Below are 12,278 nucleotides of genomic sequence, written 5' to 3' on the forward strand. Positions count from 1 at the left end.
AAGGCAACTCACTTCTCTTTTGGAAAAACTCTGTATGCGTCTCACACTTCTGTGTTCAGTGCACCTGGGAAACATTCCCCATCTCCCAAATATTGCGTCATGCCTTTCTCTCTTTTCACCCCTTTATTTCTTCTTATTGGGTTACACAAAGGTTCACATGTGGGTTATACATGATCTGCTCCAAGACTGCTCAGCTGCTGCTTAAAAAGCATCACTATTCGGGGATGTCCCCCAGGGCCCAGTAGTTAAGACTGCCTTCCAACTCAAGGGGTGCAGGTTTGATCCCTGATCAGAAAACTAAGATCCCACATACCGCACGATGCAGCCAAAAGTTAAATAAATAATTGTGTTTTTAAAAAGCATCACTATCCTAAATCCTTGGATGTCAAGAAAACTTTAGAAGCTCGCAACATCTTTTGAATGAATTGTTAATAATTGATTGTGAATCATGACATGCTGAGCTAATGCTGGGGATTTTCCATACCCACACAAACTCACACACAACTAGAAGTTTCGAAATAAAGGCTCTTTTCTATGTGTCTCTCACATAAGATCAAACTCATTGTCTTGTCTTTCCCTTCTCACTTAGAGCATATCACTGTGTACCATTTTCTCATACCAGAAAAGTATATCTACAACTCGTACACGTTTTTAGCCATACGTAGCCATTTGTATTCCTCTCAAATCAGTTCTCGGTAAAGCTGAAGGACTCATCATTTTACAAACACCAAACCATCTTTCCATCCAACAGGAAGGTATATAAAAACTAGGCTTCTAAGGAGGAAAAAGCAAGTTATAGGGGACCTTTCCTGGTTTGTACCAAACATGGCCAGATTCTCCTCTGTCCATACTGGGAAGAACGGAAGGGAGGGGAAGGACTGAGTGCAGAGGTTCAGGTGACACAATGAGATGTTGGTGAGGAGGGAATACAGTCAGAATCACGGAGAGCAGAGTTAGAGGGAGAGAACTCGGGATCAAGGGGCACAGGAGACCTGTGGGCAGTTGTTTAACATCTTGTGTCTAGATCTCCTCATCTATAAAATAAGAACAGTAGTGTCACTCTCCCAGGAGTTTGGGGATTAAAAGAGACCACAAATGGACAAGCCAGCATCTAGAGTCTAGGATGAGGTTGTTCTGGGAAAGAGGTCATCTTTGGGCCTGAGTTCAGCCTGCCTGAGTTCCAAAAATATCCACTTTGGTTTCCCAAAAGGTGCAGAATATCTCCCCAGCATTAAAAGCATTGTTGATATTCATCCTACCATATGGGAACATAGCCTCCACGCTCTGAGTTCCATTTTCCTTAGTTTTAGGGAAGAACCCAATGGTGAATGGGCTGCTGAAGCTCAGGTGTCTAGTCTACTCCTGGACCCGGAAATCAGAAGGCTTAGCAATAGTGGAGGGGCAGATGAAAATCATGTCTCAGCACGTCAGATTGCAAATGAAATTTCCCATGGACATGATGGAGAGTTTGAACTGGCTTCATGAAGCTCCTTACCTTGGGAGGGATATCCCATCCTGACAGCTAAATTTCGAGAAGCGGTTTCCAAACCCTGAGATTTTTTTTTTTCCATGTCTAAGACTTTCTGACCATCCATTCCTTTGCTTCCTGAGACTGGGGCTATGAAATAGTTAATTGCAGTCAAGAGGTGCTGTCATGAATTCCCTCTGCTCCCCCACCCCCTCACACCTCCTAGAGTCTGAACCACAGTGTAGGGTCAGGAGAAAGTGAACGGTCCAAGTTGATGGGGATAAGAAACTATGTGAATGTGACTTCTCTAACGTAGGACAGGATGAAGTTGTGTGTTTTCTTAATCTCATATTTCATGCAGGGCTGGGCTGAGGATGTGGCAGGCATGGCATATGCCCTACGTTCACTGCCAGAGGGGGCTCCCTGCCTGCCACAGGTGAGAGCCAGCTCTGGGGTGCCTGTCCCCACGGGGAAAGGGGGGCGGGGCCCGGTGGGGAGGGTGGGGACTCTGTCAACCTACGGTGGTCCCCAGGAGGACTCTGCCACAGAATCCAGAACCTCGTGTTATGAATTTCATTTTCTTAGCTCATAAATGAAGTTGCAACCGATTAATCCCTTATACTGGTTGATTTTTGTGGCACACGCTCTTCTCTGGAACACGGTACAGGAGTATAAAGTGTGTATACTCTAATGTCTAGAAAACCTGAGCCTACCTGTGTTTGTTTCAACGAATCTGAATGCTTCATTGTCCTGATATGACAAACACATTTCCATAAAAAGCCTTAGATGTGTTCTACTAAGGCTAACCACCACTAACTCAAAACAAATTGTACGCTTACCTTATAAATTAGACATTGAATTATGGCCCTGGATATGATATATTTTAATTTTTTTAATTTTATAATTTTCACACTTCGTCTTTGATGTCATATGTACCTCTCCTCGGCCATACTGTTTTCTGATTTATTTCCTCCTAATTATTCCGCAAACAACTTAATTGACAGTAATTTCTGTAAGATCTCTCTGCCCCACTTCCAAATTCAAGTTTCTTTGTTTTTTTTTAAATCACCTGTGTGCAACCATGTATCATTTTCTACTTTTTCCAGGATTTCTTTTCCTCTTCATGTCAATAACCAGCCCTTCTTGTCCCAAACCTCCATATCTTAAAGTATCAGGTATAAAGACACCACACAAATGTCTTTCTTAACTCTTGGACTGAGAAAGCTGGCACCAGAGAAATGAAGTGTGATGAACATTAACCCTGAACCCTCTATCCTACGTTGGAGGCAAAAATAAAGTTAAGACCTTTAAATACCTGTCTAACATGCTCAACCTATTCTGCAAGGAGGTCTTGATAATTTAACCTTTTTGGCGCCTGTGGATGACAGTGTGAACACCCACAGGCGCTGTTTGCTTGGAGGGTTTCCACCCACCCCAGCTCCTAACGCCTTGGCCTCCGCTCATTTGCAGTGGTCGGTATATATCCGAGCTGCTGTCCGGAAAGAGAAAGGCCTGCCCATCCTCGTGGAACTGCTGCGGATCGACAATGACCGTGTGGTGTGCGCAGTGGCCACTGCGCTCCGGAACATGGCCTTGGACGTCAGGAATAAGGAACTCATTGGTATGTCCCCTCCGATTCACCGCGTCTCCACTTTTTTTCTTTTAAATCGAAGTATAATGCATTTCCTGTGTTTGAACCCACATGCAGAACATATATGCGCGTGCAGAAACAGAGCATGTGTTAGAGACCTTGTTTTTCCAGCTCTCCTTCTAGCGGAAATCAATGCGCTAATTTATCTTTTAGAATTTAGAGGAAAACGCGAAGCTTGTTGACATTCCTAATCCTTGCAAATTAAAAACGACCGCAGTGCTGAGCACTGGATACCGTTGTCCTGATCCTCTAAATCTTGCCAGGCTGTTTGTTTGCTTTCCATGTTGTGAACTGGAATTCTAATAGGATGCGGGGCTCTTCTCCTCTCTGTGTTAAAATTTATTTTTGCATTAGACCAGATTGGCTCTCCAGTCCTATTTTTCAAGAATCATCTCCCTTTAGATTAGTATTCAAGAAAGGGAAGATCTTTCATTAATGAAGCATTAAAGAAATCATCCATAAGTCTATCAATTCAACAAATGTTTGTCCGTGACCTACTTTGTTCCAGGCCTGTTCGTGCCTAGCATTCATGAGTGTTCAATCGTGTCCAGCTCTTTGTGACCCTGTAGACAGGCTCCTCCGTCCCTGGGATTCTCCAGGCAAGAATACTGGAGTGGGTTGCCATTCCCTCCTCCAGGGGATCTTCCCAACCCAGCAATGGAACCCAGGTCTCCTGCACTGCAGGCAGATTCTTTACTGCTGGGCTACAGGGGAAGCCCTCTAGGCCCAGAGATGATATCAAAATGGAGGGAAGGCATTGCCCTTGTGGAGTTGACATTCTGGACAGGGGCAACCAACAAAAGACACACAGGAATCCCATGGTGTGGTTGAAATGTTCTGTGGGGGAAAGTGGTGCTGAGTCAGGCACGCTGTCACTGGTGAGGTTGCAATCTTTTTAAATTGAAGTGAAATTTATATAACAAAATTAATCACTTTAAAATGTACCTTTCGGATGGCATTTAGTATTTATACAGTGTTGTACAACCTGTGTCAAGTTCCAAAACATATTTGTGACCCTGAAGAAAACCCTGTGCATGCTAAGTCGCTTCAGTCGTGTCCAACTCTTTGCGACCTTATGGACTTGTAGCCCACCAGGCTCCTCTATCCATGGGATTCTCCAGGCAAGAATTCTGGAGTGGGTTGTCATGCCCTCCTCCAGGGGATCTTCTTAGAGTTCCAAGACTGAACTCGTGTCTCTTTTGTTTTCTACATTGGCAGGTGGGTTCTTGCCCACTAGCGCCACTGGGAAGCCCCCAAACCCTGTACCCATTAAGTAGTTACTCCCTATTTCCCCTCCTCCCATCCCCTGGCAGCCAGCAGTCTGCTTTTTGTTTCTGTGGATTTTCTTATTCTGGATATTTCATGTAAATGGAATCATGTAAGATGTGAACTTTTGTATCCCGCTTCCAACATCAGGGATCGTGGGTTTGAGAGGTCAAAGTCAAGGTCACAGCTGTTGCAAAGCTAACATTTGAGCAAAGACTTGAAGCCAATGAGATGGAGCCCAGTGGTTCTTTCAGGGGAAGGCTATCTAAGCTGGAGAAGCGGCCTCTGCAGACAACCCTCCAGAAGGGGATCTGGGAGCAGGCTGATGGTGGGTTCAAGGTCTCTGGGGGCCTGGTGTGCCTGGTGCATAGTGGGTGATGGAAGTCCAGGTTGTCCAGGTTGAAGAGATGCTCTAGATCCCTTCTTCTGTAATTGGGAGGATGCTCAGGCCAAGGCTGATTGATGCCTGGAGAACTGATGAATGACCAGGATCTTCCCAGGGAGAGACACGACCTCCCCATAGACCACTGACCTCCTGGGGTGAAAGAGATGACTCCGGGAGGGTGGTTGATCAATACAGCATGAAGCCTGGCAAGTTTGAACGCAGGTAATAGGTATCAGCGGAGATCAGACAGCAGGGAGCTGGACCATGCATCGTGGCAAAGGTTCTGGTTATGCGCCCTCAGGGGGTCTGGGGGAAGCAGGTGAGAGTGAGTGAAGAGGGAAGACTCCATTCCTGGGGCAGTTGGAATACCAGGCATGGGTTCAAATTTCATACACAGATTATGCATAGAGACAGTGGTCTGTTTCCTCTATCCAGATTCCTGAGAGTGATGTACTAGGCTCTTGGTGATCTGGCAACCAGCCACTTTCCACCCCACAATACCCATCATATCCTCCAATAGGCATCAAGTGTTTGCAGGTCTCTTTTGGTTTGGGAGAAGGCAGTGGCAACCCACTCCAGTACTCTTGCCTGGACAATCCCATGGATGGAGGAGCCTGGTAGGCTGCCATCCATAGGGTCACGAAGAGTCGGACACGACTGAGTGACTTCACTCACTTCACTTTGGTTTAGTGGCTAAATCTTGTCCAACTCTTTTGTGACCCTGTGCGCTGTCGCCTGCCAGGCTCCTCTGTCCATGAGATTTTCTAGGCAAGAGTACTGGAGTGAGTTGCTATTTCATTCTCCAGGGGATCGTCCTGACCCAAGGATCGAACCTGGTCTCCTGCATTGTAGGCAGATTCTTTACCAATTGGGCCACCAGGGAAGCCCTTGCTGGTCTCTAAGCCAGTTCCTCACTCACAGGGACCAGATTTCAAATCTGTGTCTAATAAATGCAGTCATTTGTTATGCTTGCAGTGCATCATCAGGCATGAAATAAGCTCACAACTTGATATTTATACTTAGTTTGAATTTAAATGTGGGTGGTAGATGTTACATATTTAAACTACACTGTTAGGCCTCTGTGTATTTGCTTTCCTTTTCCTTACTTGTTTGTTTCAGACAGGGGAGAGCAGTGGCTTCCAATCAAATCCTAGCGCTCCTCTGTACCACGGAGGAAAAATCAATAGCTAATCACTCTGCTACTTGGATACGAGCTACTAGGCGTTGTGCATTTGTGTGTTTTATTTCTTTTGGTGGATTAAAATATAACAAAGTAGGGAACTATTGATTGATTTTCTAGCTTCAAGGCATCTCTTCTCTCCAGGAAGTCAGTTATCTAGAACTGTCTCTGAGGCAGGAACATTTGGAAGTCCATATTGCCCATGTTAAATTAAGCCTCTACTATCAAATGTCACCAGACAGGAAAGGGAGCCAGCCGTTTAAAAATAGGAGTGAAAATATCTCAGTCATAGGCTTTAAGGAATCAATATCTTTTCTCCTTGAGTAAGAAAAGCAGAATTGAACGAAATAGCACACTATTCTCTTCTGTCTGGGAGAAAGGAAATGTGACCTTTGCAAACTCTTTTGCTTTAAATATTGTATCAAAGTAATGGGTTTTATGAGACAATGCTATAGGGAACTTTATCTATTGAAAAGAAAGCTGCAGTGACTTTGAACCAAGAACAAAAACAAACTTGAACTTGGACTTTTCTCTATCAACTTAATCAACATTTGGGGGTGTGTATGTATGCTAATGCTTTAGTCACGTCTGAATCTTCATGACACCATGGACTGTACCTCGCCAGGCTCCTCTGTCCGTGGGGCTCTTCAGGCAAGAATTCTCGAGCAGGTTGCCATGCCCTCCTCCAAAGCCTTTTCCCGACCCAGGGATCAAACCCGGATCTCTTGTATCTACCTGCTTTGGCAGGTGGGTTCTTTACCACCTGTGCCACCTGGGAAGCCCCAAGCTTTGGTGACCTGGTATTAAAGATAGTCTGAAAGCTCCCAGGTAGATACCTCTGGCATGAATCTCACATCTCTGCCTGCAATAGTCTGCCCACCATGCGCACGGGAGGTCTGACAGGCATCTCAAATACAACATCCCCAGACCTGAGTTCCTCGTCTTCTCTCCCAAGCCCAGTCCTTCCACAGGCTTCCCCGCGGCAACCTGTCCTTGCAATGGTCCTTTGATTCTGCACTCTCATACCCAATCCATCAGCAGGTCTGGCTTCCTTCTGAATTTTCCCAGAACCTGACATTTCTCATCTTCATTGCCTTGCACCCCCCCCCCCCAACGAAATCTCATCCTCTCTCACCTGGGTCATTACCACGGCCACTTTCCAGATCTCCTTGCCCCCAACCCCAGTGTCACCACCTACTCTCAAAGGAGCAGCCGGAGTGGTCCTGTCAAAACTTTACCGCATGTCTTTTCTCCTTTTAAAACCCTGCCTCAGCTCCTCATTTCTCTCAGTGTGACGGTGAAGTCCCTGTCAGGCAGGCACGGCTCTGTACAATCCGGCTCTGTTCCCTCTCCAGCCCCACCTCCTTTCTCACTGGCCGCTGCTTCGCTGTGGTTCCTTCATGACCTAAGCCACGAGCCTGCCTCAGGGCCCTTGAACACGCGGCTCCCTGCACCCCATCTCCACTTCCTTCAGAGGTCCATGCGTTATTCCTCAGCCCCTCAGGTCTTTACTCAAGTGTTACTTTCCCAAGACAACCTTTTCTGGTGCCTCTTCTTCAAATCCTACCCCCTTTTACTGCTTTATCGATCTTCACGGCACGAATCACCCTCTGACATGGAACATATTATTTATTGATCTTGTTTCTTGTCCGTCTCCCTGCACTGGAATGTCACCCTACTGAGAGGAGGAGGTTCCATCTTTTGTGTTTACTGATGTAGATCTTGTACCTAGAACAACACCTGACCCATACCAGGGATTCAACAGTATTTGCTGAATGAATAACTGAATTATTAATGATTTCTTCCTGTCTGGGCGTCATGTTATAGTGAACTGCAAATCAGCAAAACTTTAAGTAAGCAAAAAATATATATATATTAACTAAAGAAAAAGACATATTAGTATAGAAAATCATCCAAAAATCAGTTCACTATCCTACTAAAGTTTACTAGATGTATACAGCCACTCATAATTTCAGAAGGAATCCAGTTGTTTCCATCACAGGGATCCAGTTTGAATTACATCTCTTCTTAGATTGTTCTTTTAATTAAGGGTGGAGGGAAGGACAGCTACCATAACTCTGGTTAAGGAATGGTTCATCTTCCTTGGACTCCATGATATGAAAAAGTTCAAATAAACTATTGAACAATAATTACTCCACCCCATAAGCTCTAATGAGGACCTGATAGAATAAACTCCACTTGATCATGGTGTATGATCCTTTTAATGTATTGTCAGATTCTGTTTGCTAGTATTTTGCTGAGGATTGTTGCATCTATGTTCATGAGTGATACTGGTGTATAATTTCCCTTTTTCGTGGTATCTTTGGTTTTGGTATCAGAGTGATGGTGGCCTCGTAGAATGACTTTGGAAGTATTCTTTCCTCTGCCATTTTTCAGAAGATTTTGAGAAGGATAGATGTCAGCTCTTCTCTAAATGGTTAATAGAATTTGCCTGTGAAACCACCTGGTCCTGGGCTTTTGTTCGTTGGGAATTTTTAAATCACAGATTCAATTTCAGCACTTGTGATGGTCTGTTCATATTTTCTGTTTCTTCCTGGTTCAATTTTACGAGATCGTACCTTTTTAGAATTTTAGAATTTGTAGATTGTACCTTTTTAGAATTTGTCCGTTTCTTCCAAGTTGTTCATTTTATTGGCATATAGTTGTTGTCTTTCAGTCCCTAGGTCGTGTCTGACTCTTTGTGACTCCATGGACTGGACCATGCCAGGCTTCCCTGTCCTTCACTGTGTCCTGGAGTTGGCTCAGTATCCTGTCCACTGAGTCAATGATGGCATCCAACTATCTCATCCTGTGTCGCCCCCTTCTCCTCCTGCCCTCAGTCTTTCCCAGTATCAGGGTCTTTTCCAGTGGGTTGGCTCTTTGGTTCAGTTAGCCCAAGTATTGGAGCTTCAACTTCAGTATTAGTCCTTCCAATGAATATTCAGAGTTGATTTCCTTTAGGATTGATTGGTTTGATCTCCTTGCTGTCCAAGGGACTCTTGCAGTAAATAATCTCTTAAGATCCTTTGTATTTCTGTGATGTCCATTTTAACTTCTTTTTCACTTGTAATTTTATTGATTTGAGTCCTCTCCTTTTTTTTTCTTGATGAATCTGGCTGAAGGTTTATCAATTTTATCTTTTCAAAGATCAGCTTTTAGTTTCATTGATCTCTTCTATCGTTTTCTTCGTCTCCATGCCATTTATTTCTGCTCTGATCTTCGTGATTTCTTCTGCTAGCTTTGTGTTTTATTTATTCTTTCTCTAGTTGCTTTATGTGTAAGATTAGGTTGTTTATTTGCGATTTTCCTGATTTCCTAAAGTAGGACAGTATCACTGTCAACTTCCCTCTTAGAACTGCTTTTGCTGCAGCCCAGGGGTTTGGATTTTTGTGCTTTCGTTTTCATTTGTCTCCAGGTATTTTTTATTTCCTATTTGGTTTCTTCTAAAAAATTAATTTTTAAAAAAAGCTAATACTAAAAAGAGCGTCACATCTTCCGCCTGTCCCTGTCTTCCCGTTCAGGCTGTGTCCATGGCTCTGTGGGTGTCTCTGCCATGAGAGATAAGTAGGCTACGGGGAGATCTTCGTGTTCTTCTGAATGACGTAGTGCTGTGGTCCAGGTGACTGCGCATCCATCCACTTCTTCGCAGCCTCCCCAAAATATTAATTACCTCCCTGTGTAAAGCGTTATTTCATCATTCAGAAAGGGTTTCTTTTTCATGGTGATAATTAACTTCGGCAAAAAGAACAAACAGTACTGTCCTGCTCTAGCACGTTTACCAAAATGCCATCCATTTCAGCACATTGACAGTTCCTGATGAAGAAGGTAGGTGCTTCCTCTGCCATCAAGTGAACAAGCAAAACTCTAACAACACAAAAAGCTTTTCACATATGAACACTAGATAGGAAAGATACCGGGGTGATATCATCAACTGCCTCTTATCTCTAACCACTCTTTCTGATGAGTTCTTCATCCAGACCAGCCTTCGTACCGTTGTCCCTGCTCATAAAGCTTTACCTGAGCAGTTCCCTTCCCTGGCCTGTGCTTTCATCTCTGTGCATTTACCCACCTTCCCCCACACACACACCCCCAGTCATCACTCAGAGCCCCGATGAACACTGCTCCTTGAACACAGAACAGAGGTAGATGGTACCTACTTGATTAAGAAAATCTTTTAATTTATCTTTGAGGGCAGGAGAAATAGGGGGTGACCAAGGATGGTTGGATGGCATCAGCGACTCAATGGACATGAGTTTGTGCAGGCTTCAGAAGATGGTGAAGGACAGGGAAGCCTGGCGTGCTGCAGTCTGTGGGGTCGCAAAGAGTCGGGCACGGCTGAGCAACTGAACAACAGCAGAGGCACCGGGGAAGCAGATTTCCATTTTATAATTTTATTTTTGTGCTGTCCTTCTCATTTTCTGCATTGCATTGCATCTCCTCCCAATGAGATAATAAGCAGGAGTCAGGTACCATATTTATTTCTATGTCCTTCCATGCCTAGCCCTTTGTTGTGCTCAGTACATGTTTGCTAAACTAATTCTCTGGTGGGTGAGTAACGTGAATTATTTATTCTGGAGAGCAGATCTAGAGGAGGTTTGGGGAATCCCACGTGGAGAGAGGGCAGGGAAGAGGATGCTCTTTTCACAGCATCCAAGAAAGAGAGGAAAGAAAGATGGTCAGATGCTGCCAGAAATCCTGGACTCGAGTCAGACTCATTCTGTTGCCACTTTGGAAGAGGCTTGAGTTGGGTGGGAAATAGCAATGCTTTCTGCGTGTGCCCTGACAGTTCCTAAAGGTTGGAAGAACTGCTACACCCCTGCGGGTGGTATTGGCAGAGCTCACAGGGCACCCTCCCTTTGCTTCCCTGGGAGATGGCTGCCTGCCACCCTTCCAGGCAGGCGAGCCAGGCCGGAATGCTGGGAGTATCTTCCTGGCTGCCTCACTCCCCTCCCTGGACTGAAGAGAGGGACCTTCGCTGCTGTGTGAACCTGGCCCTTCCTTCGCCAGCTCATCTCAGTCCTGTCGTCACGTCCTCTCTGCCCTTCACGATCCTTTCCCTGTGCTTTGTCATCATCTGGAGATTGGGTCACCACATTTGGAATCAAAGATAAATTAAATAATTTGAATTATGCCTCCATACAATCATATGATCTGACCCATTCTTGACATCGGGCCAACCATCTTTTCACCTTTCCGAGCTTCTTCTATCCAACACCTGCTCAACCTGATCCAGCCTCAAAGGGAGCGACAGACTCCGACTCTTGCGGGCGTCAGGAAGGGCTATTTCCTAGGGAAGTCTCCTGGCTCCCAAACCCTGCTGTCCCCCAGGAGAGACGGAGGAGAAGGGACCCCTAAATCTCCAGAGTCATGTAGCAGTGCACGTCTCACACTTTCCCACACTCACGAGATCGTGAGCAAAGTAAGGGGAGTTTCTTGCCCAGGAATTAAGTATTATTGAAGCCTCAAATCTACCACTATTTCCCTCCCCGCTCAAGGCTGTCTGATCATCCCTTTCATTCATTCGAGAGAGGACATTCCCTTCCTAGCTTTTTTCCTTGCCCTAATCTGTTTGAAATACTAAGATAAAAGATTTTATCTCACCACTCTGATGATTCTTTGTAGACAGTGGTTGCTGATTATATTTGAAGGGCACCATAAAAATGTCGTCTTTCAGTGGAAATGAAGATAGAATAAAGAAAATGGTAATGTGGATGGGATGCGAATCATCCCTTCCCCCCAACCTCTGCCCTTGTGTCAGATCTTTACTTGGTGAGAAATGTCTCTTTTTTTTGGAGACGTGGGAGGGGGAAAGGGCGGGGGAACCTTCATTGTATCCAAACTGCCCTAAATGTTGTCCCGCTTTGTAAACATTCTCTTTTAAGGTTTAATGATCTCACAGCTGAAATTTCAAGGTGTATACCCGTGTAATTCTAGACTTAGTAGCACTGATTTGCACCAGCTAGTCCAGTGCTAGAGAATCCGCCTGCCAGCGCAGGAGACCTGGGTTTGATCCCTGGGTCAGGAAGATCCTCTGGAGAAAGAAATGGCAACCCACTCCAGTATTCTTGCCTGGAGAATGCTATGGACAGAGGAACCTGGGGGCTACAGTCCATGGGGTCGCGAAGAGCCAGACATGACTGAAGAGACAGCAGGCAGTACGATCTTCCTCCATACTTTGGGATCTATTTTACCCAGTTCTTGAATCATGAGGACATGTTGGTGGTAGTTGCTCAGTCATGTCCACTCTTTGCGACCACATGGCCTGTAACTTGCTGGGCTCCTCTGTCCATGTAAGAATACTGGAGTGGATTGCCATTCCCTTCACCAG

The 12,278-nt window shown here is 45.1% G+C and overlaps 1 protein-coding gene across 1 annotated transcript in view; it reads left to right on the forward strand.

Annotated features, from left to right (window-relative positions):
* The window catches only part of CTNND2 (catenin delta 2), a 932,875-nt gene that overhangs the window by 814,122 nt on the left and 106,475 nt on the right, over window positions 1-12,278 (forward strand). The window contains exons 15-16 of the mRNA XM_052659032.1: window positions 1,830-1,904; window positions 2,939-3,089. Of these exons, the coding sequence (XP_052514992.1) occupies window positions 1,830-1,904; window positions 2,939-3,089 (226 nt within the window). The remainder of the gene's footprint in view (window positions 1-1,829; window positions 1,905-2,938; window positions 3,090-12,278) is intronic.

Source organism: Budorcas taxicolor, chromosome 20 (genome assembly GCF_023091745.1).
Source record: "Budorcas taxicolor isolate Tak-1 chromosome 20, Takin1.1, whole genome shotgun sequence".
Taxonomy (NCBI): Eukaryota; Metazoa; Chordata; class Mammalia; order Artiodactyla; family Bovidae; genus Budorcas; species Budorcas taxicolor.